We start from the raw sequence: 24,385 nt of genomic DNA, 5'->3' as shown, positions 1-24,385 counted from the left end.
ACTAAAATTAAATAATATTCATTGCAGATGCTTGGATTTTCTCTGTGATGTTCTGGGCTGAAATGTATCCTAATGGAAAAGAGTGAAATGACCTCCAAGCGGAAAGCAGATTAGGCTCCCTGCGCCCTCCCCTAGGTTTTCTATGGGCCTTCAAGGGGTTTCAACCTCATTCCCGAAATAATCTCTCTTTCCCTACCCCTGCCAAGGTAAAGGCTCTAAAGTAGCTCCTCTTGGACGGAGATTTTTTTTTTAAGCATCTGTAAGAAGATAGCAGTTTTTGAGAAAACCTATAATGTGTCCAAATGCCCTTTTCACTTTCTTGTTTAATTTCCTTAAAGGGTAAAGTGAGTCTCATTTTAAACCCACAGGCTTGGGACAATGTCACTGGGTTAATTATGAATTTGCTCAACGAAGACTACCAAATACAGGAGGCGAGTCACGCCAAAGGGAGGTTTACTCTTTTAAGAAGTGTTTATTCAGAATCCAGTCTCCCCCACCCCCATTCTAAAAATCAAAGAAACGATTTGTTCAACCAGGTGTTTTTTATTTTTCCCACCAGCGGCCTTAATTAAGAGCCGAAGAACCGGGCGGGAAGGAATCCCCTGCTGTCTCCGGGGCGCCTTCCGTACGGAAGGCAAGCAGCGTTTGATTATCAGCGGAGCCACACCGGCCTCCAGCTTCCCAGCATTGGCAAACCCTGCCGTTGCCGCCCCCACCACCACATCCCGAGCGGAGCTGGCAGCCCTCTGGGACTGAGGCCCCACGGGAAGGCTGGGGTGCCCTGCACACAGCCGCCGACTTCAGCTGCAGGCGACCTATGCAGACAGTGCGCCAGACCCGCAGCTCCCTCCGGGCTCTGGGCTCTACTGGTGTGTCTCGGGGACGTCCGTTCCACCAGCTCCTCTCAAATGTGCAGTTTACTTATATGGAGCTAAATTCTCCCAGGGTGGCGTGAGGGTTAACGAAATGTGTGAAGCCCTCTTCGCGGTTCAGTCTCTGCGCCACAGATCGCATCTGATTAACAAGCCACAGACTAGCGAACAGAATGGGGCCAGGGGTCCTGCTAGGGTGGGGGAAAGTGCTGCATCTTCCCAGGAAGAAGGGATGGGGTTGACGGTCCAGGAGGATGACTGCCTTGATTCTCAGTTGAAGTGAAGACTCACCGGCCCAAAGCCGGAAGAATGACCACCTCGAGGGCCCTTTCTCTTTCCCTTTTTTCTTCCAATACCCGAGAAAGAGAAGAAAGGAAAACAGGGAAACACACAAACCTAGGACACTGAGACAAAGAGGGAGGGAGAGAAACGGGGGAAGGGGGAGAGAGAGATAGAATATGAGTATGGTATTCAATATATGAAGATATGTGAGGGAGATAAACACGCCGAGAGAATCAAATCCTCTCATCTCTCCTGCAGTCTCTACATACACGAGAGGCGTGCAGTTCCTGGAAAGGTTCAGCCGCAGCGCTAGCACGCCCCACTCCACCTTGCCCTCTTGCCCCTGCCAGGCTAACCCGCCAGGCCTCCCAAGACTCCTGCCTGAGCTCTGCCAGCCAGGGTACCACTTGGGCCAACCAGTGTGTAAGTTTCCAGCTGGCCCCGCCCTGCCCCTCCCCCTTGAGCCTTGGCCCCACCCCAATTCCGGAGCCCGCTGAGCAGTGCGCTGATTGGTCAGAGCCTGGCGTAGCACAGCTCCGCAGGCTCCGGCTTTCTACGGCTTTTTACCGACTCCACCACCACTAGTTTGCGGCATCCGGAGCAGCAGCGGCAGCAGCAGCAGTAGCAGCAGTAGCAGCGGCGGCAGCAGCAGCAGCAGCAGCAGCGGCAGTAGCGGTGGCGGCTGGCTCTTTGGGGAGAGAGACCAGTGGGCGCAGACAGCAAAGCTCCCGCGCACCATGCCCGGCTTGCCCGGGGGGCACTGGCAACCGCATCCTTAGCCCTATGCTGGCCCTTGGCGCATTGCTCTTCTCGGCATTCCGCCTGAGCGGATTCATCCGAGATCCTAAACCTCCCATCCCTGCTTGCTCACTCTCCATACTCACACTTCCCACACCACACACTCACTCTCCCTCTCCTCAGTCATTCCTACACCATCTGAGACAGAAAGAGCGAGACAGACCATCCAAGTGCAAAAGTGCCCAAGAGGGAGAGATCCCGATGCAAGGTGGCCAGCGCCTCTCCCAGAAGATGGAATCAAGACGCTCCCGCAAGTAAACTTTGTCCGAGACACAACCGTCTACCGTGGCAGATGCTGAGGCGGATCCCAGCGACAGGCAACTGAGCTAGGAGGGCTTTCTCCTGCGGTGGCAGCCCTTGGAGCGACACCCCAACCCTAGACCCAGGGAGGAGAAGAAGCCCCCAGTAACTGCGGCGGTGGCTCCGCCTCTCCGGCCGGTACTGTTGTCGATTCCCTTTTTCTCCTTCCCATTTCCTGTCTCCCCTTCGGGCCATTGGAAAGACCGGTACTTTTGATTTTCTTGGACAAATTGCCAAAGCCCGGATTTCACAAACTTGATGTGGAGGGTCGGGCTATGTTAGTAACTTTGATTTCTCAGACGCAAACGCACGCCGTCCAACTGCTCTGTGGTGGGGACTCTGAACCCACCTCAGACCCTGGACAGACGCATCCCCCAAGCCTTCCGAAGCCAACCTCAGCTTGAGGAAGCGTGCTTTCGTCTTGGCTGCCTCTCTCCCCTCCCCCTTCCACTGCTGGCCCTGATACTGCCACGCGGCTCAGCCAGATACTCAGGCAGGCGCCGGAAGCGCTTGACAGCAACTCAAACTCCCGCCTGCGACCTCCCTTTCTCCCCAACCGTTCTCTAAAAGGCCAGTGTGGCCCCGTCAGACCCCGAAGGACGTGTTTCAGGCGGGTCCCCTCCCCGCAGTAAGCCAAGAGCGCTGCGGCGAGGTCCTTGCGCATGCCAGGTGCGCAGACAACGCGCTAGCCAGCCCCAGTGCCGTTGCGCTGCGGCGGGCAGGGAAGTGCCGGAGAGGCTGCACTCTCAGCTTCTTCCCCGCCTTTGCTCCAAGTGCGGTTCAGACTCAGCCGGGAGTCAACCCGGCCGCTCTGAGACTGACCGACCCGCAGCCCTGCGCTGCTGCGGCCAGTTGCGCCCGGTTAACTCTGAAGGGGGAACACTGAGTAGCCAGGCTGGAGGAAAGGGGCTCCGGGCCGCGCGGCTCTATCTCGGCCTCCCGGAGCCCCCAGGCCCCCAGCGAGTCCACACCAAGACCACCGAAACCTCAGCGTTGGAGCCGGCGCGGGTATCCCCCCCGCGCCGCCGGGCCGCCCTGGGTGGGACTCTTCCCGTGGCCTCCGGGGCCCCGGGGCACGAGCAACAGGCGGCCCGAGACAGCGGGAAGCTGGAGCGCCGGCGGCGTCGGCCTCGGAGGGGTGTGGAGAGGCGAGGACAGGCAGAGCCCCGCACAGCCATGGAGTCGCTCCTGCTGCCGGTGCTGCTGCTGTTGGCTGTACTGTGGACGCAGGCGGCCGCCCTCATTAACCTGAAGTACTCCGTAGAAGAGGAGCAGCGCGCCGGGACGGTGATCGCCAACGTAGCCAAGGACGCCCGCGAAGCAGGCTTTGCGCTGGACCCACGGCAAGCGTCTGCGTTCCGTGTGGTGTCCAACTCGGCTCCGCACCTGGTGGACATCAATCCCAGCTCGGGCCTGCTGGTCACCAAGCAGAAGATCGACCGCGACCTGCTTTGCCGCCAGAGCCCCAAATGCATCATCTCACTTGAGGTCATGTCCAGCTCAATGGAGATATGCGTGATTAAAGTGGAGATCAAGGACTTGAACGACAATTCGCCCAGCTTCCCCGCGGCGCAGATAGAGCTGGAGATCTCAGAGGCGGCCAGCCCGGGCACACGCATCCCTCTGGACAGCGCCTACGACCCGGATTCTGGAAGTTTTGGCGTGCAGACGTACGAGCTCACACCTAATGAGCTGTTTGGCCTGGAGATCAAGACTCGAGGCGATGGCTCACGCTTTGCTGAACTCGTGGTAGAGAAGAGCCTGGACCGTGAGACGCAGTCACACTACAGTTTTCGAATCACTGCTCTTGACGGAGGCGACCCTCCGCACCTGGGCACTGTTGGCCTCAGCATCAAAGTGACCGACTCCAATGACAACAACCCAGTATTTGGCGAGTCCACCTATGCGGTGAGTGTGGCAGAGAACTCACCTCCAAACACACCCGTCATACGCCTCAACGCCAGCGACCCAGATGAGGGCACCAATGGCCAGGTAGTCTACTCCTTCTATGGCTACGTCAATGACCGCACTCGTGAGCTCTTCCAGATTGACCCCCATAGTGGCCTCGTCACGGTCACTGGTGCCCTAGACTATGAAGAGGGCCACGTGTATGAGCTGGACGTTCAGGCCAAGGACCTGGGGCCCAATTCTATCCCGGCACACTGCAAGGTCACCGTCAGCGTTCTGGACACCAACGACAACCCGCCGGTCATCAACCTACTGTCGGTCAACAGCGAGCTGGTGGAGGTGAGCGAGAGCGCCCCCCCGGGCTACGTGATTGCATTGGTGAGGGTATCTGATCGAGATTCTGGCCTCAATGGGCGCGTGCAGTGCCGTTTGCTGGGCAACGTGCCCTTCCGGCTGCAAGAGTACGAGAGCTTCTCTACTATCTTGGTGGACGGACGGCTGGACCGAGAGCAGCATGACCAGTATAACCTCACAATCCAGGCGCGCGATGGTGGAGTGCCCATGCTGCAGAGTGCCAAGTCCTTTACTGTGCGCATCACCGATGAGAATGACAACCACCCGCACTTCTCCAAGCCCTATTACCAGGTAATTGTGCAGGAGAACAACACGCCCGGCGCCTATCTTCTCTCTGTTTCTGCCCGAGATCCCGATTTGGGTCTCAATGGCAGTGTCTCCTACCAGATAGTACCGTCGCAGGTACGGGACATGCCTGTCTTCACCTACGTCTCCATCAACCCCAACTCTGGCGACATCTACGCGTTGCGGTCCTTCAACCACGAGCAGACCAAAGCATTCGAATTCAAGGTTTTGGCCAAGGACGGCGGTCTGCCCTCCCTGCAGAGCAACGCCACGGTTCGGGTCATCATTCTCGATGTCAATGACAATACCCCAGTCATCACGGCCCCACCACTGATCAATGGCACTGCTGAAGTCTACATCCCCCGCAACTCCGGAATAGGCTATCTGGTGACCGTCCTCAAAGCAGACGATTATGACGAGGGCGAGAACGGCCGGGTCACCTACGACATGACCGAGGGAGATCGCGGCTTCTTTGAAATAGACCAGGTCAACGGCGAGGTCAGAACCACTCGCACTTTCAGCGAGAGCTCCAAGGCTTCCTATGAACTTATTGTGGTGGCCCACGATCACGGCAAGACGTCTCTGTCCGCCTCTGCACTCATCCTAATCTACCTGTCCCCTGCTCTGGACGCTCAGGAGTCAATGAGCTCAGTGAACTTGTCCCTGATTTTCATTATTGCCCTGGGCTCAATTGCGGGCATCCTCTTTATCACTATGATCTTCGTGGCAATCAAGTGCAAGCGAGACAACAAAGAGATCCGGACCTACAACTGCAGGTAGAGCCAAATTTCTTTCTTTTCTTTTTTGTCTTGGATGAATAAGGTGTATCTGCGTCTCTGTGTGAAAATCCCACTGCTTTTGTTTCCCACTTAAGAGCATGAATGGTGCCTACAGCGCTTCTTTTTGGGGGAAGGGGGCGGGAGGGGGGGGAATTTGTGGCAGTCCAGTTGATCAGTTCTTTTGATCTGGCAGTTTGCTGGAAGATGATCATTTACTGTTCAGTGGATTCTGCCACATAATGACGGTGAGCAGAAAAGCAATTATTTTAAAATTTGCAGAGCTGTCTCCATGAAAATTGTGGCAGAAAAAAAAATGAGAGGGAGGGAGGGGCTGAGGGGAAGAGAGAGATTCAGGAGAACCACCAATACTACAGCTTCGTTTCTGGGGGACAGTGTCTTGGGGACAGGTAGTGAAAAAAGAGGGAGTGCTAGCAGCTGCCCTGTCACATTGTAGAGATAAAGTGTGAAGAAAGCCTGTGAGTGAAAGTCTAAGGTAGGAAACAGAGTTGGGGAGAAGAGAGAACAGGAATGGGTGGGGAAGCAGGTGATTAGTGTTTTCTTGTTTTGTATCCAATTCCCAAATATCTAGCAATGTAACATGAAATTGTTAACAGTCATCTGTATATTTTCAAATATCTGGTTGGTTGGTGGGGTAGAGACCAAACATTCTCATGAGGAACAGGGGTTTGCATCCAGATATTTTTGTAAAAATAGAAAACTTACGGAGTTGGTGGTGCTTTCCTCTAATGTGGGACTGGTTGTGGTATTATGATCTGCTCCCTACCAGTGGATGTCACTGTGGACTATTGTGTTACAGTTTCCTTTGAAGTGTGAGCAGGATATGCATGTGTGTGTGTGAGAGAGAGAGCAGAAATGTTGAAATTGTAATAACACATAGGTTTTTTTAAAGATTTTCTGATAAGCCCATTAGAGGGTCTTGCTGAAGCCCTTCCTTACAATTATAATCTAAGTATTTCTAGAATTCAGTTTATGATTATACATTTAATTTTTTTTCTAGCAGTTTCATTGAAATGGTTAAAAAAAGTTGTTTACTTTGCTGAAAATGAAATAATGCTGCTATTTCTAATCAAGGTGTGTGTACATGCTTTCAACACACCTACACATCCAGTGTATCTTTTGTGCCATCTGTGCTTGCATGTTAATGAGTCAAAATATGTTCCTGCAGGTCTGATTTCTATTTTACACGTCTAAAATGCACACTTCTGTGAATCAGAGCCACCTGAATATGTAACATTCATACAATTATTGTTTCCCTTTTACTATTCTCTGCATTACACAAGTTAGTAGACAAATGCTAACCACACATGAATATCAATCAGGTGCCACAAAAGAGCAGCTGCAATGCCTCATAAATGCTTTAATCCTGTTACTACTGAAATGGTAGTGACTTTTCTTTCCTTCAGCTCCAACTCATTTTAGATGGGAGACATGGAAATTAATATTGCTATTACCTTTGAAACCTGCAACTGCCAATGATGACTTTTATAGGAGAAAAATGTGGGGTCTATAAAATTTTATTATATGGCGATAATAATAAAGGGGACTCTTTTTAAGTCATTTCCTGAGCATAAAGTAAATGCTTAAGACCCTTTCCTTGATGAAGAACTCAGCCTGAAATACAAATATTAAAGTCTTTGCCACGTCTTGGTGATGTATGGCTGGAAGTGAGAGTTCTTTTCTAGAGCTTGCCAGGAAGATCATTAAACAGGGAGGAGAGCATTTGAATTGAAAAAAAAAAGTCTCAGTGCTCTCCAACTTCACTCACATGTGATTTTCTAAAGAGCTCTGTTCCCTGTGATAGTTTAGGATTAATGAAGTACAGTTTAATTAAATAATTGGTCAATACAGACAAGCCTGCCCAATGAATGCCTCAGTTGAATAATTGGATGGTGCATTGCCAAACTTACCCATTGTGGGTAAACAAAATGATTAGAACCTCCCATTGATTCTGTAAACAGATTAGACAAAAAAAATCAACCCTGGTCCTGGAGTCTTTGGGATTTTATCTGTTCCAAAGCCCCAGTAGCATCAGCTTGCCATCACTGCAAGTAGGCCTGAACACAGAGCCAATGGGTGAGGGGAACACATCTGCTCAGCTCTTGGAAGATCCCGGGAAAGAGCCAGAATTTGCCTCTGGAGATATGAAATCTCCTTGTATTCTCAGACTTTTTAGAAACCTAAAATTGAAGAGCTTGTCTTTCCATTTACTAGGCAGAGGTTTCATGTTCTCAGCATCTGCAGAGACCCTTCCTCAGATGCACTCATTTATGAGACTTGCAAGATGATCTGCAATTGCTGCTTGAATTGGGCTCCTTTTTTGTATTCAAGACAATTAGCTTTGTTGAGTGAGAATACAGGCACAAACTGTGTTATTCATTGACCCTATTGTTTTGCTAATTATTGCCCAGAAATTGAATTTCTGAACAATAGGCAGAATCATTGTATACAAAATAATAAATGATTTTGATAATCTGGCTACATTTTAATGCATTTCTTTTGACAAGTCTCTTAATGTTTGGTGTCTTTGGGTACACATTGCTAGGTCTGAGTCAGTGTTAATTAAATTGAGTTCTTTATGTTCTAGTTGCAGCACAGCTGCTCGTAGGTACACCTGAATGGTAAAGGATGCTGAATGCACTAACCTTTAAATTCCTTTGCAGTAATTGTTTAACCGTCACTTGTCTCCTGGGCTGTTTTATAAAAGGACAAAACAGCGAGTGTTTGCAATGCATCTAGGTTTCTCCCATTAGCAAGGAGCAAGACAAAAAAGGCTGAGGAGAAAGTGAGCCTAAGGGGAAAGAGGTAAAGAGGAATTTTCCCTCACTGAAATGGGTTTGGCTATCAGATTTCTTCAGAAGAGGGATGGTGGAGTGGGGAGTGGAAGGGAGCAGGGCTATGGAAGGGGGAAGGAGGGTGTGGAGGAAAGAAGCCCAGGATGTGTCTAAGTACAGAGTCTGGTCTCCTACCCCAGTCCAAAACGTATCAGGTCAATCATAGAGTAACCTGATTGAGGGTGTTGGCCACATGGCATGCCTGGAGGAAATGGATAGAGTGTTATTTTTTATTTCCTCCTACCTCCTCCTTGGCTTAATTAGGACTTGTTTATTATTTCACCCAGGAGTTCCTTTGGGTTCCAGGGAAGCTCCAGATTTGAGCATTCAAGCTTTCTCTCCCATAGGTTCAACTTTCCCCATCTCCCAACTCTTGCTGAATGGCCACTCATAATGAAAATTTCAAATCCAAAGTACAGAATTTTTTTGTGTGGGTGGGGGAGTGGGTGGTTATTATGCTTAACATGAAAACTTTATGGCCCTCAGCTTGTTTTTGAATGTAAAAAATCACAGAGAGAAACCCCATGATGTAATGCATATGAATAAGAATTCTGCTGGAGCAGAGATGGGGTGCAACCTCTGGGGTGGTTAATGTTAATCAATGCATGCTTTGGGAGGGCATTAGCGATACATTCTGCCTTTTCTGTCACATAGGATCGCTGAGTACTCCTATGGGCATCAAAAGAAATCGAGCAAGAAGAAAAAAATCAGTAAGAATGACATCCGCCTGGTACCACGGGATGTGGAGGAGACAGACAAGATGAATGTTGTCAGTTGCTCTTCCCTGACCTCCTCCCTCAACTATTTCGACTACCACCAGCAGACGCTGCCCCTGGGCTGCCGTCGCTCTGAGAGCACTTTCCTGAACATGGAGAACCAGAATACCCGCAATACCAGCACCAGCCACATCTATCACCACTCTTTCAACAGCCAGGGCCCCCAGCAGCCAGACCTGATAATCAATGGTGTGCCTCTGCCTGAGGTGAGTGCAGCTAAGCAGCTCTGTGAGATCCACCCAAAGCTCTTCCCATAGGCCTCTACAGTGGCACATTCCCTGGCATTAGGGAGAAATTCTCTGCCTAAACCCATTTCCATAATCAAGGTTTGCCCCAAGAAGCTATCACTGCTTTTTGGGGCAGAGTAACCCAACATATTGTAGGGATGGATTTTGGGAGTGGGAGCTCAAGTGGGTTGAGCCTTTGAAATCCCTGTATGGTATTCTGGCATAGTATGAATTTGCTCCACCTGTTGCAAATGTGGCATGCTTGCCAGCCAGTGGTACCCATATTCCAGTTACAGTGGGAGGAAAGTTGTCAACGGTAGTATTAAAAATGGATGAAACCTAGAATGCTCAGGGCCAATTTCCCAGTGTGAGAGTGATTCAGCCTTTTGAAGACACCTTTCACTTTTTCTTTGGTCATATGCGTGCTTTGCCAAAATTTTGAATGAGCTTGTTAAAGGAAGGCTGAAAAATTTCAAAAGCCACTTTGCCACTTCCTGGTAGTTCTTATGGCATAATTTAACAAACAGGAAATTTAAAACTGTCACTAATAATGAAAATTTTAGGAATTAACTATGCATTTGAATTATCTCTGTTTCCCTTCACTGAGAATTATTTTTTTCAAATGGAAACATTAAAAAAAAAAACACTGTTAAGTTCCAGTGTTTGCTCTCTATTGAAGTGTCTAGGGTAGTGGGCTGAAAATGTGGATGATGGTGGGTGGGTGGCTAAGTGAAAGGCAATTTTTCAAATAAATAGCAATGTTTAAGTCAATTTAATTTTTCCATGAATTGCTTAAGTCCCTCTTTGGTTGAAAATTTGATGCACCGGAGGCATATGACCACTTTCCAGGCCCGTAATAAAAGGAATACTTCAAAGTTAGAGAGTACTTCCACATTTATTGAAGCGCCTTTAAAACCACTTTCTCCTTTGATTCTCACAATCAAGTATATTGATATAGTGCCCTTCAGTAGATGATGAAATGGAGGTCCAGAGATGCTATGGAACTTGTTCAGACTCACAGAGCAGGAGAGAGAGAGAGAGAGAGAGAGAGAAGGAGAGAGAGAGAGAGAGAAGGAGAGAGAGAGAGAGAGAGAGAGAGAGAGAGAGAGAGAGAGAGAGAGAGAGAAGGAGAGAGAGAGAGAGAGAGAGAGAGAGAGAGAGAGAGAGAGAGAAGAGAGCGGGAGAGCCCATGAGTGTGAGCAAGTGAGCGCATGAACTAGATCACAGGGCTCTATAATTCTCTGGCGATCAGCCTGACATACCTGGGCTATGATGCAAGTAAAATTGCCTAATAGTATCTGTATCAATTTCAAAAGGTTTTTTGGGACCACTTGCATCAATTGCTTCTCCTAGTTTCTGAAAAATAATTCTCCTTAGGATTATGTAGCCAAATAGTAGTGCTTTTAATAAGAAACTGACAATATTCTGCCAGCAAGAACACCAATAGTTCCAATCAATGAATCTATAAATAAGGATTTATTGAAAATCCAGTATTATGTTAGGTTGGTCTCAGTTACAATTATGATGTCAGTGAATTGTGTGGTCTAGGGACTAGACCATAGACTTTTTGGAGGACAACTTGTGGACCACCAGGAGTTCAGCAATGAAGAGGGAGAGATAGTGCTATGTAGTGGAATCAGATCATGATTCTGAGTCTGGGGGGACACCTCTTGCTATGGAATCCCTCTGAGTCTCTGTTCCCTCATCTACAAATGGGTATATCTATCATGTAATGTTGGTCCAAGGAATAATATGACATTGCACAATGTAAAGGGACTGACACACAGGTGCCCTCTGAAGGACAATAATTGGAGAATCACTGTTGTGATGGCCTGTCCACCTAAGTGTGACTCCCTAGGCATTTATAACCAAAGAGGAATTTGGGCTGGTTCTATATAGGTAAGACCTACAAAGTGGTGTGTTTAGAGTATTTATGTTGGATATTTAAACAATGGGTGTAAAAGGTTATGGGTATAGGTACTGACTACTGTTGTTTATGGAAATAGACAAAAGGATTGAATTGTGAGGGCTTGGTGATTACTTATGCAGTCAATTCAAGGTACTAGGGAAACATGAGCCTAGGTGTGTATGAGATACTTGGAGGGGGCAGAAGACTGTGTCTGCATGATTGACCTAGGATTTTAGTGTTCTTTCTGAAATTCTCCTATGGCAGAATGAAACAAAGTATTGCTTCAATTATTTAGAAAAGCCATTGAATGTCTGAAGTCTGATCTTACCCTGACTACAAAGCCATATGCTCTTATTTAACAAAACCATACAGATCTCATGTCTAGGGCTAATCAGGGCCAAGACAGTATATACCACACACAGTGAGGGTAATTGTGTATTTCTAATATGTGGTCCTGGAAAGTGTCAATTGACAAACCCATCTTTCCCCTTTCCACCCTGTGAGTGGAAAGGAGAGAGAGATCTACTTGCAGCCATGCATGAATCAGGCAATTTAACCTGCATCTGTTAACAAAGTTCTGCACAAAGAAAATGACACTTCTCTTTTTCTTTCCATACCAGAGGCTCCTCAACATGGATTACGTAGAATACTTGAGGTACAGTGAACTCTATAGAAGAGCAGGAATGATTGATTCATATATTCAACTAATATTTTTTGAGTGTCTACTCTTTGTAAGGTTCTGCTCTAGGGTCTAGTGTTAGAGAAATTTAAAAGATGGTCTTTGATCTCAAGGAATGCACATTCTAATGGGGAACACAGGCAAACAAATAGGTGACTTATATGGAGTGATAAGTGGTATTGTCAGATATTTGCCTTTCCTAGGATAGTTATATACTGATATATTTCCTGCCTTCTCTTTATATGTTCCTCATTAATTAAAGAATTAATACAAAATTCAACATTTATTAAGCAATTATAGTGATAAGTGCTACAATGTGATAAGTAAGATTCTATGGAAATCTCTGCATTAGATCTTATGTCACTTGCTTTTTTCTTCATATTATTTCATTAAACAATTCTTTTATTTTATTTGTCTATTAACTCAACCTAGTAGCATTTAATGCACACTGTAAATGTGCCAGGCACTGTAGTACTTGCTGAGGGTACAAAAATAAAACACTTGATCCTTCACCCCAGGGAGCTTACCGGGAAACAGCCAAATAAACAGGTCATTTCAATTCAAGATCACATCACTTTTCTGAACAAATGTTACGTTCCTACTTTCCAGACTGGGACCAATGGTCTCTATACATTAGGTTCCTCTGCTGGTATACCTTGTGATAAACCCATTCCCTTCATTAGCTACAGAATCAGTTGCAGGACTTACTTGCATTTGCATTATAGAGGAGCCAGAACTGCTTTCCTCACAGGACTCCATCGCACTTTGAAGTTTATCATCATGGCATTAGATCAAATTGTTTGACTATCCAGTGTGTGTCCAGCTGTGTGGCAGGTACCATGGGGATTCCAAATAAATATAAGATGTAGCTTCTGTCCTCAGAAAGTTCATAGCCTACTTGGGGAGCTAAGATCACCCACGTGATTTCCCTTCAAACAATACAAGAGTTCCTACCTTGTAGGCTCCTTAGTATTCCCCTTCTACTTCCATAGTAGCCCTGCCATCATTTATATGTGGATTTGCTGTTGAGCTCTTAAAGTTTGGTGTTTATTTGGGGCCATCTTTTGCATTAGTGTGCAAATCTAGACACATCTGAACATTGTTGACTCTAGAACCCAACAATGTGACTTTGAATGCAGTTAGGTAGGTAAGGTGAAGGGAATGGAGCATTAGTGTGGAGAATTGAAGGCCAGCCTTTAGTATTGCAGAGATCATCTTGCCTATATTGTATATCATTATTTACTAGCCCTATGATGTTGGTCAGGAAATCAATTATGTGGATTTTGTGGTTTTGTATGAAAATTTGGGGAGGAAAAGTGGAGGATGTCTTTGCTGTTTACAGAAGAGTTTTGTAGAATCAGTGATGTCAGGTATCTCTTAAATATTTTAAATTGAAAGATGAGGGTTCATTCCTTGACATCCTGCTTTATTTAGCTCAGAAACTTAGTGTATGTGTAAATGAATGTGTGTGTGTGGGGGGGGGGTGTTGGTGTATGGTGTGGTGAGTGAAGAGAAGGAAAAGGAGGTTAAAAAATAATGGAGAACAAAGTAGGTTTGTCACTTTGCTAAAGTTTATTTTAAACATTCAAATTTTTAAGAGGCTCCTTAGTGTGGCAAATGACTTTTATGCCAATCTTATGGAAGATAAGCATGCATACTGGGCACTTCTGGATACTGGAAAGTGTCACTTCTTTGTATATTAGCATTCCTGCATTTCTCTTTTTGTCACCCGGACTGTGGTCATTGCTATAGGAAGAAAATACAACTTATTTCTTACTGGTAATGGAGACTGGGTGGGACCTTTTCCTGCCTGCAGAACAGGTGAATTGGCCTAAACCCCCAATGTCTTTGGTGAGGCTCTTTTAAATTTTAGTTTTCTAATATTAAATATTCCTAAGTTGACGGTTCTAAGAGAGTGATAGTGGATAACAGCTTCCAGAACTCTAATCATAGGTGTATAGGGATTTAGATTTTGGTTTCAGGCTCAATCTTGAGTCCTCTCTTTCTGTTTTTCTACTTTCCCCTAGCAAACTGTAGCATATTTGATATTAGACTTCCTAAGGGTATATGCGTGCTCTGCTATGGCCACTCACAAAGCAGTTTCATAAATAGCAGTATAGTAGCAGTGGGAGAGTTTGCAGCACAAGGATGTATATGGCAGACCAAATTGAATGCTTGCAGTTGTACTACGGAAAGTCTCAATGCATGTTATCTTAGTGCAAATAATGAAACTAAAACACCAGTTAAGCTTTGAAGTAAATAAAAAGAGAAAATAGCTCAGCATGCTTTGGTCCCTAAAACAGAGTTTTAAAGTTAGGGATTTGTACTGATTTGAGTAATACTGTAGGCCAGGAAACTAGAAAAGCAGCCACAAACCTGTCAGATGTCAGATTCAGAAATCACTAGAAAATTAATAGGTATGTTGAGGTTGGCTTGAATAGCAAGAAAATAACACAAAGCACTACTTCCAATTAAAACAGGCCAACAAAACCTTCGGTGATTCTTTTTTTATTTTACTTTCCTTGCTATGACAGGATCTTGGAACCATCTAAGTCTTATTCTTAAGTGTCAAAAATGAGTCTCAGGCTGCAGAAAGAAGCAATGCAAAACAGTATAACCAATATCTTTTCAAGCCTGCTTAGCTCAGTTTTCTTTTATACTTTGGGTGGTGAGCATACAATGAAGTATAGAGATGTCTTATTATAAAGTTGTATGCCCAAAATTTATATAATATTATTAATGAATGCTAGTCCAATAAATTTAATAAAGAATTTGATGGCTCCACCTCTACTAACAGACATTCTAGGGCCACCCGTTGTCTACATTGCATTTCATTGGCCAGTTTCACATCTAGCCCAGGTAGTGCATTTCTCAGAGAATGTGTTTATAAGATGTGTTCCAGAATAAACTGTTCCTCTGTTGTTTCCATGCAACTGCTGCAGAACTCAGTTTACATCAGTATTTGCTAATATATTGTTATCATTCCTTATTGACAATTACTTGGTTACCTTAGAGATCATCTCTCTCCCCATATGCCTTCACTAAAGTTGAGCTCAGCCAAAGTGCCTGCTAATGATCCTAAGATTTCTCTCCCTACAGAACTGGAGGCAGGATATTTTTTCATAAAGGGCTCTACTTTGGAATTCCTCTTATCAGGTGGCTACTTGTTTTGGGTGCCTGGGGCTCCACCTGGTTTTTCTCTGATTGTCAGTCAGACTTATAAGATAGGAAGAACTGCATACCTCTATCTCCCTAACCTTGCCTAGTCTTTGTTGTACCTTTAGTATACTGTGCCCAGAGATTGAAGCTAGGGGGTTGGGACATTGCTTGTTAAGAATTAGAGGACTAAAATAGGATGAAGTCACCTCTTGGCAAAGCTGGAGTCTTTCAATTATAGCACTGCAGTGTATCTCAGGCATCTGCTTGGAGTTTCAGATGTTGACCCCTCTGCATGTGTACTTCAGCTTCCATGGTTTAGGGAAGGCCAAGCTTGGCAGGATCAAGTGTCTCAGATGCAGATAAATTAAGTCATTTGTACAAGAGGTGTGTGTGTGAGAGGAGGGAGGCTGGTTCTGGAGCAGCAATTTTCCCCCATTGAGAGGAGCTTGATTTCTTGATGTGTGACTGGCTGGCCTTAAATGTGAGCCTCATTTACTTCAAACAATTAAGAGTCTTGAAGTGAAATTCCCAGAGGATCAGTTGTTTGTAGAGGGAAATGCTCTTCAAGTTACGTGTCCTCTTTGACTGTTGTGTACCTACAAGTGCTTTTTGTGTAGGCTGCAAGGTGAGGTTCACTCTGCTTCCAGTGGGTATACCTAGGCTGCTAGTGCCTCCTGTGTCCCCCCAGGGAATGATGGGGAAAGTACTGAAGCTATGTGCAGAGCAGCTCTGCCAGGTCCAGGAAACTGGGGCTCCCGTATGGAAATCTCATTTGCTATCATTGAGCATTTTGCTTAAAAATATTGGCTAGGATCACACAGCTACCCACCACTTCTAAAAAGGTGTCAGAAGGGATCAGTATTTCTACTATAAATTATGAAAATACAGTTACAGAGAAGAAAAATGACTCATCCAGGAACACAAATGGACTCCATTTTGCTTGGCAGAAGTTCCTCTGGTGAAACTTTAAAAGTGTTTTCTGTCACATAACAGAAAATTTGATTGGGTTCCACAGGAGGACCTGTGAATATACCTTTGAATAGTAGTGTGTTCCTAAAAAGCTGTGCAGCAAAGCCAGTGTTTGTTTTTATAAAGAAGACCCCATGTTCACCACAATGATGGGATTCCATATTTATAGAAATCCTGTGGTGGATTCTTTCACAAAAGATCCCTTGTGTAATGGAGACAATCAATTTCCTTTGTAAGTTGGGAATTTCACATATCTTGTTTGCTTAAAATGACAATCCTCAGTTGGCAAGATTTACAAAACCTTTGGAAGGCGGTTTAATTCATTATTCCCTGAATTCTCAATGTTTAGCTTTCTTCACTGAATTTCACTTAATTTAAAAAAAACATATAATTATGTAATATTTAAAATACATGGAGTCCAGAGAAAATAGATAACATATCTCCCAAATTTAAAATATTTCATATTTGCTCCAGATTTAAAAAAAAAAAATAGAAGGTTACAGCTACCCTCCTCCCATATTATTCCTCTCCCTCCACACTTTGTAGGTCTATGGCTAGAAGAACAGAATCGCATCAGGAATATTTTGGGTGCTTTCTGTCTTATCCCATTGAGCTTGTTCCTGAAAGGGATGGCTCCCACTTTGCTGCCCCAAGTTCTGAAAGCTCCCTAAGTCAATAAGGGTTTCCTGAATTGAGTAGACTCTCAGAATTACTTTGGAAAATGAAACAGCTCTGTTAGACTGCCTTTAAATTCAGACTTTTGAAGGGATAAAATTAATTTTCATAAATAAAAAAACAGAGTGAGGGTCAGACAGGTTGACAGACAATACAGGTGTTAGTAGCCACTATCCTGAGTTTTGAGCAGACCATCTGAAATTGAAGCAGGCAAGAAACTTGATGTAAGGCCTACATTTTCCTTCAGCTTTGTTCATGGACTAGCACGAGGGCTTCTTTATGTTTGGATGCTTAAGCACTACCTTGATGTGCATAGTCTTAAGATACTCCATTAAGTCTCTGAGTGCCAGGGTGGCCAGTTTTCAACTTTTCCCACAAGGCCCCATCTGGCCACTCTTCTGTGGCAAGCTGCTCTCACTCACTGCCACCAGGACTGGCCTTGGCGGTCTTCACTTTCTGGATTATGTTTGCTCCTAAATCTGATTTCCAGAGCATGAAGGGCACCTCTTCTCAGATTGTGTGGTTTGCTGTTTGCATAAGTGGATTCTCTGTGTAAGTTGGCAGGAAGATAAGGTCAATCTAAAGGCCAGGCTCTCCCTTAAGAGGAGTGTGTGTGTATATGTGTGTGTGTGTGAGAGAGAGGTGGAGAAAGACATTATTTGCTTCTCTCACCTACTTATACTGTCTGTGGTGATGGAGCCTATAGGGGCTGGCCTGATTCTCCTATATAGTCTATGAGCTTAAGTCTTCAAAACCCTCCTCCCCATCTTTTACACTCAGCTGGTTGTGTCCCTGAAGGAATGTTTATAACACTATTCACAGCAGCATGAGACCCCCCAAAATGTTAGGCTAGGACACCCCAATTTCATAAAGTACAGGGACAGATCTCATGGAGACTATTTTTAATTTAGAGCTCTGAGTAGTTAGCAGCCAAATAGTTATTGTTATGCATACAATGCAACTTAAGAAAACCTAATAGAGAATTTCAGTTTCTTGGACATATTTTTCTGAGGCTCAGTTTTTCTTTTGTCTTTTTTGGGCACAATTCTGTTTCAAGCCTTTCTCTTCCTCTTTAATTCACTCGACTTGAGGAAATCTGGTTTGGGCTACCTACCTATATGTGCAGGTACTCTGCTATAAAACCACATCTTTTCTAAATGAGATGTATGAGTAGGAAGATTAGATCAGACTGCATTTAGAGTGATGGGGTTAACCTTTACGCAACTTTTTTTTTTTTACAGCTGAAGATGTCTGTAATCTAGTATTCATATGTGAAACTTGACATGCCTGAGGGAGGCATGGCTCTGGAAATGCAGGGATGAGCAGAAGCATCTGGCTATAGGTAATGGTGAATGACTTGTTAGAAGGCTGATTTACTCCTCTGTGTTGCCAGGTAGTCTGCACTCAGAACACTGGCATTGACTATGATCTTGCCATGCCGGTCATTTCTTTAATTAGTTCATTTCCATTTTCTCAAGTATGGACTTTCCAGAGATGGATGTGCTAATGGCAACGTTTGTTCCTAAGAGCTTAGGGGAGAGAACATGATGGGATTAGTATTGAATAATGGCTTTTTCATAGTGGGATTTTGCCTGATTTTTAATTGCCAAATAATTTATGATAGTTATGGCTCTTTAGAAACAAATCTCAAATGGTACATATAAAACACCAATTTTCTGTGTGGCTTGTGTGCTTGCTAATGGGATGTGTATCCCTACACCTCTAGGTCACTCTTTCTAATTTTGCCTCTAATTCTTTGGAAATGGAAAAATCATGTGCTTTGTTGCAGTAACAAATATAAGACAATGCCTGAAATGAAAAAAAAAAAAAAAAGCTAAACTGCCTTTGCACACATTGTCTAGTGGCCTCAGAGAGCAAAATCTTACAAAACCGGAGAGCCATAAATACCACAGCACTGGGTATTGTTGGAATGACATTTTGGGGCTTGCCTTTGCACATCTAATAATCTGAAACCTCAAGAAGAGCTCATGGGAGGTATTGCAGAAAAAACAGAAATGCAAAAGTTTGCGGCTGTGAATGATGTCTTATTTGGTGGGATGGGATAAAAAATATGTGTGATGCTTGCAATACCTGGCACTCCTCACTCTTTGAGCCTAACAAACTCTGTTAGGACAGTTATCTCTTATGTGTGAGTGACTCCAAGTCAGTGTATCCCCAAAAATAACAGTCTAGAAATCTGTAATTCTGGAATGGGGAGGAAGTAACTAGCAAAGAAAGATAAAAAAGAATTAGAAACCTCATAAAAGAGGAGCTTTAGTTTATTGAGAGCTATTATTATTAAGGAAATCAGACTTCAAGGATTCTTTTTTTTAAAATTTTTATTGTTATTCAATTACAGTTGTATGCCTTTTCTCCCCTTCCCTCCCCCCCACCCCAGCTGAACCCACCTCCCTCCCCCACCCCCACTATCCCCCCTGATTTTGTCCATGTGTCCTTTATAATAGACTTCAAGGATTCTAAAAAAATCTAAATAGATGCTAAATTGCACTAATCCTGCAACATTTATGTGAGGAGATTGGGTCAGGAGATATCCAAGTTCTCTTGCAACTCTGAGTGTTATTCCTTGAATTTTGGAGCAATGATTTGAGAGACTTCATATAGCACTAAGTTTTGAGTCCATATAATGACAATGGTTGCTCTGTAGGTGGTATTAAGCATAAGGGACTCAACTAAGATAGGTGACACAATATGTACAGCCCTTTAACTTTTAAATGAGGGTGACATATTCCGTGTCTAATATGAGTTGTGAGTGTGTACTTTAAAATTCTGTAGCTTCCTCATTGAAATAGGTTTCCATGTCCAATGTGACCTTTGTCATAAAGGCAGCAATGAGTGTACTAACCTTGCATCAGTTGGTCTGTAATTGTACTAGAATTGAGTAGGAGATACATTCCTCTCGTCTGACAAACTAGACCTTTCAGAAGAACACAAATTCACTTGTTAATTATGTTAAGTTATGTTAATTATCATACTACCTCAAAATTCACAGAGCTGGAAGTCACTGAGATCTCCTTTTTAAGTTAGGTATTCTTGAGAACTATTTCATATATCATGATGAATTATCTAACTTTTCATACTGTTGAAGGCCAGCATTACGGAAATAAGCAGCTTTTTATTCTATTCTAAGGTCAGTCTGACCAAATTATGCAACTTTTAACACAATTGCTTGATGCTTCCACTTTGAAAGTTTTCTCAATTTAATACCTTGCAACAGAAATAAATATTTTAGCTATTATTCATGCTTAACAATATATTTCACTGTTTGTCATTCTCATTGTGGCATTTGTTGGCATGAGAGGCAGTTCGCCATGGCCTTGCTCATTTTGCAATTTGCTATAGATAATCAGCAAAGAACCAGAATTAAATACAAATGTTCTTTTGTTGTGTTATTTTTAATTTCAAGCCATTGGAAGCTAACCGAGCCCTATACAATCAATATATACAAGGCACTTGGGGTTTTGCTTGAGAGGCAAAAATGAGGTATATTTTCTTTTAAAGTAGATTTGATTTCAGAATTATTAAATTCAATGCATGTTGGAGGTTGACTAATAGCATTTAGTAGGATTTGGGACACTGTAACAAAGCAATCTATTTCTTTCAGGAAGTAAACTGTTATTTTAGGGGAAGGGGAATAATATTTTTCAGGGGTGCCTTAAAGGTAGGGTTAATTTTATGTAATTCATTTTGTATGGTGTCAGGTGTTATTAATTATGTTTTGTTACTGACAAGTTTCTACGGTGGTTATGATTCCCTGCTCTTAAAGAGTATTAATTTATTCTACCTAAAGCCTAGCCCTCTATGACGATTTGCCTCTACACTTTAGTGAATGAACTTCTTGTTTATTAGTTAGGCTATTTTCAAAGAAAAATATGTTGGCTTGAAAATATGCATCCATTCAAATATTTCACCTATTTCACCAACTATTTATACATAATTCTTTATTGACCAACACTGCCCTCAGGCCTGAGGGATACAGAGGAAGTAAAAGCAGTACCTACCCTCACAGCTTATACATATTGTCACCGAGGAGACAATATTGGAAGTTAAACGTGTCTTAAAAAAACAAAATCAATGGGTAAAGTAAGTATTATTCACTAAGTGGTACCATGTAATTGTTTAACAATTGGAAAAAGTATATTTTTTATTTTCCATTATATGAGAAAATAAGTTCAACATGGACTCCTATGTTCATAGAAGCATTATATACAATAGCCAAGATCTAGAAGTGGCCCAAGTTCCCATTCAGTAGATGAGTGGATAAAAAAGCTGTGGTACATTTACACAATGGAATACTAAGCAGCAGAAAGAAAGAAGGAGCTCCTACCCTTCATGACAGCATGGATGGAACTGGAGAGCATTATGCTAAATGAAATAAGCTAGGTGGTGAAAGACAAATATATATGATCTCACTCATATGTGGAATCTAAGGAACAAAATAAACTGATGAATAGAATAAAAGAAGAGCAATAGATACATGGGTCAAACTGATAGATGTCAGAGGGGTGGAGGGTGGGTGGACTGGAAGAGATTAGCCAAAGAACATTTAATCATATATACATAGCCCATGGACACAGACAATAGTGTACTGAAGACTGGGGGGAAAGTTTGGGGGCTGGATGAGGTAGGCAGAGGGGGGGAAATGGGGGACATTGTAATAGTGTCACCAATAAAAAAGAGTTAAAACTCTAAAATGAAAACAAATAATAAAATTATTAGAAGAAAACAAATATTCATCTAATCTTGAAATTGAAAAATACTTCAGAAGCATTAAGATAAAGAGGAACTACTATAAAGGACACATGGACAAAACCAAGAGGGAGGGTGGAAGCAGGGGAGGGAGGTGGGTTTGGCTGGGGTGGGGTAGAGGGGTGGGGAGAAAATGCAGAAAACTGTAATTGAACAGCAATAAAATAATTTACAAATTGGAAAAAAAAGAAAAAGAAATTAATGCATAGAAAAACACCAGCAGGTTTGACTATGTCAAATTTTAAAAAATATCTGTATGCCCCAAAATATCATAAGCTAAGTAAAAAAATAAACCAGTGCAGATTAATAACCTATATTTATTAGTTCTACAAATAATTACAGGGTGCTTATTATTATGTGCTAGTCAGCATATAAGGTGCTAGGGATACAACATTGAAAAAAACAAAGTTCCTGTACTCACTGAGTTTATATTTTTATTGGCACAAACAACAAACAGACAAATATATATGATATATTAGGTGGGTATGGATAAAAATAAAGAAGGGTAAAGGACATGTATTCTGCTGGGAATGAGGTTTCTCTAGGAAGGTCTGGGAAGACATCTTGGATAAGGGGACATTTAAGCAACACCCTTACTAGTGAAAAAGTTCTTACAATTCAATAAATAAGACAAATACTACAATATGAAAATAATTCAGAGGTCATAAATAGGTAATTCATAAAGTACACATGACCAATAGATATGAAAATACTCCAATCCTAGTAACCAAATAATAGCAATGAAATGCCATTATTAACTTTTAATTATAAACACTATATAGTTTTATAAAAATTCAAGGAATACAGGAGTATATAAAGTATAAAATAAAGTCTCCATATCTCTCTCCTCACCAATCCATTATCTCAGGGGAACCACAGACAACAATTTGATGTACAAGCTGTCATTTTTATACAAATTAGGAAAGTCTTAAAAAATATACTAAGTATTGATAAGGTTGTGATTATTATACATTTCTACATGGAATATAATTCATAGAATGGAAATTAATATTTCTTAAGGGTAATTTGCTGATATACATTAAAAATCCTAAAATATCTAGCATTTCTTCTTCTGGAAGTTATCCTAAGGAAATAATTTTACTGATAAGAACAGATACTACACTTGATCTTAGCCAAAAGGCCGAGAAGCGATCTAAGGAAATAATTTTAGATAGAAATTCATGTCCAAGGTGATAAATCTTAGTATAATTAAAAAATAAAATATTAGAAATATCCTATCATCCATATGTGAGTGGCAAATTTTAATAGTACATATATTGCTAGAATGCTCTGAAGCCATTAAAATAAATATTTTAAGAAATATTTAATGGCACAGGAAAACAACATGGTATAACATACATTAATTGAAAAAATTAATAAACAAAACAGTATGTATAGATTGTTTCAAAAAATATATGTATAGATAAAAAACACTGGAAGGAAAATTACCTAACTGTAAATAGTTACCTCAGGTTACAGGAGATCAGTTTACTTTTACTTTTTAATGTACTCTTCTAATTTCCAAATTTTATACAGTAAACCTGCATTATTTTTGATATCAGAAAAACAAACACTTAAAGAAGTTATGTATTATACTACAGAGTCCATATTAAGTGCCAAAGAGGTGGCATTGGCAAGATTATAAATTATTCTGAGGTGCAACAGATATATGTTCTTTATTTTCATTTTTCAATTAGATCACACCTTCTAAATTTTTCTTCTTATTTTTTCTTTTCTGGAGGTCTCACTTAGATGACAACAGCTATGAAGTTTTGCATTTAAAAATAACCCTTTCCTTTATAGTTTACCTTTTAAATGTTAAAAATAATGTTATGAAAAATATTTTTCCTTCTTCACTCTTGTCTGTATGTACAGTTTTGTGAAAGTAGATTTATCTCATCAGTGTTAGACATCTGGTTCACAAATTTTATTTTTAGAATGAGGGATTTTAAAATTGTAACATTTAATTGCAATCTGTACAGATTTTCAATACTATAAAAGTGATGTAGGCTTTCTGTAAAGGCCAATTTGGCAAAATATATTTTTCCGTGCCCTTTTCAGGACCACATAGCCAATTTGAGGGAGGATCTTTTTAATATTCCTCAATATTTGATTTCATGTTTGGACTTTTTGGCTCTGAGGCATACAATATCCCCAACAATTTGGAACCAAAATAAAAAAGAGTTAATGAGTTGGCAGTCATTGAGATTCTCAAAATTTCAAATTCAGCATTGACTAAATGCACTCTTTTTTTTTTCCAACAGAATGGACTGCTTTCTTTTTTTTATATTTTATTTTTTATTTTTTAAATTGTTGTTCAAATACAATTGTCTCCATTTTCCAGAAAGGCAAATTTATTTGTTTGCCTCCCCATCTAGTAGTTTAACTTCAAACAGCCTAAGTACAAAAAACCAATATACTTTGGGGCACTTCTTAATTGGTGTCTGTATAAACTTTCACATATTAAGTATGAACCTAAATGCAAAATGTTTATTTAGTAGTTCTATGTAGATATCGGCACTTATTCAGATATTGTAAAGAAAAATCTAATGAAAGAAAGAAACAAACAGATGCTTCACTCGCACACCATAGCTAATAGATGAAAATGTCATCTGTACAATGTCACCCTGGTTGCAGATGAAGTGCTTGCCTGCTACAGAAAACATCTGTGGCCCAATTCTGTAGTCTGTCCCTTGGATAAATGGAGACTGTGGCCTTCAGTAGGACTGTATTTACTATGTGTGTAATCATTTAACTAGATATGTTTCAATTCAAATTATATGATATAACATGG

At 42.4% G+C, this 24,385-nt stretch overlaps 1 protein-coding gene and 1 pseudogene across 2 annotated transcripts in view; one reads left to right on the top strand and one right to left on the bottom strand.

Moving 5' to 3' along the window:
• Positions 1 to 1,706: 1,706 nt before the first annotated feature.
• Positions 1,707 to 24,385, top strand: part of PCDH19 (protocadherin 19) — a 207,595-nt gene continuing 184,916 nt past the window's right edge. Inside the window, exons 1-2 of one of the 2 annotated variants that reach the window (XM_024578767.3) lie at positions 1,707 to 5,575; positions 9,085 to 9,412. In XM_024578767.3, the coding sequence (XP_024434535.2) occupies positions 3,429 to 5,575; positions 9,085 to 9,412 (2,475 nt within the window). In that variant the 5' untranslated portion in view covers positions 1,707 to 3,428. The remainder of the gene's footprint in view (positions 5,576 to 9,084; positions 9,413 to 24,385) is intronic. The other variant, XM_053917510.1, reaches the window with a different exon arrangement.
• Positions 22,608 to 22,744, bottom strand: LOC112321386 (U2 spliceosomal RNA; annotated as a pseudogene).

This window comes from Desmodus rotundus, chromosome X (assembly GCF_022682495.2).
Source record: "Desmodus rotundus isolate HL8 chromosome X, HLdesRot8A.1, whole genome shotgun sequence".
Classification (NCBI taxonomy): Eukaryota; Metazoa; Chordata; class Mammalia; order Chiroptera; family Phyllostomidae; genus Desmodus; species Desmodus rotundus.
Note: the sequence above shows the minus strand (reverse complement) of the source record. Positions and strands in the feature narration are given on the sequence as shown.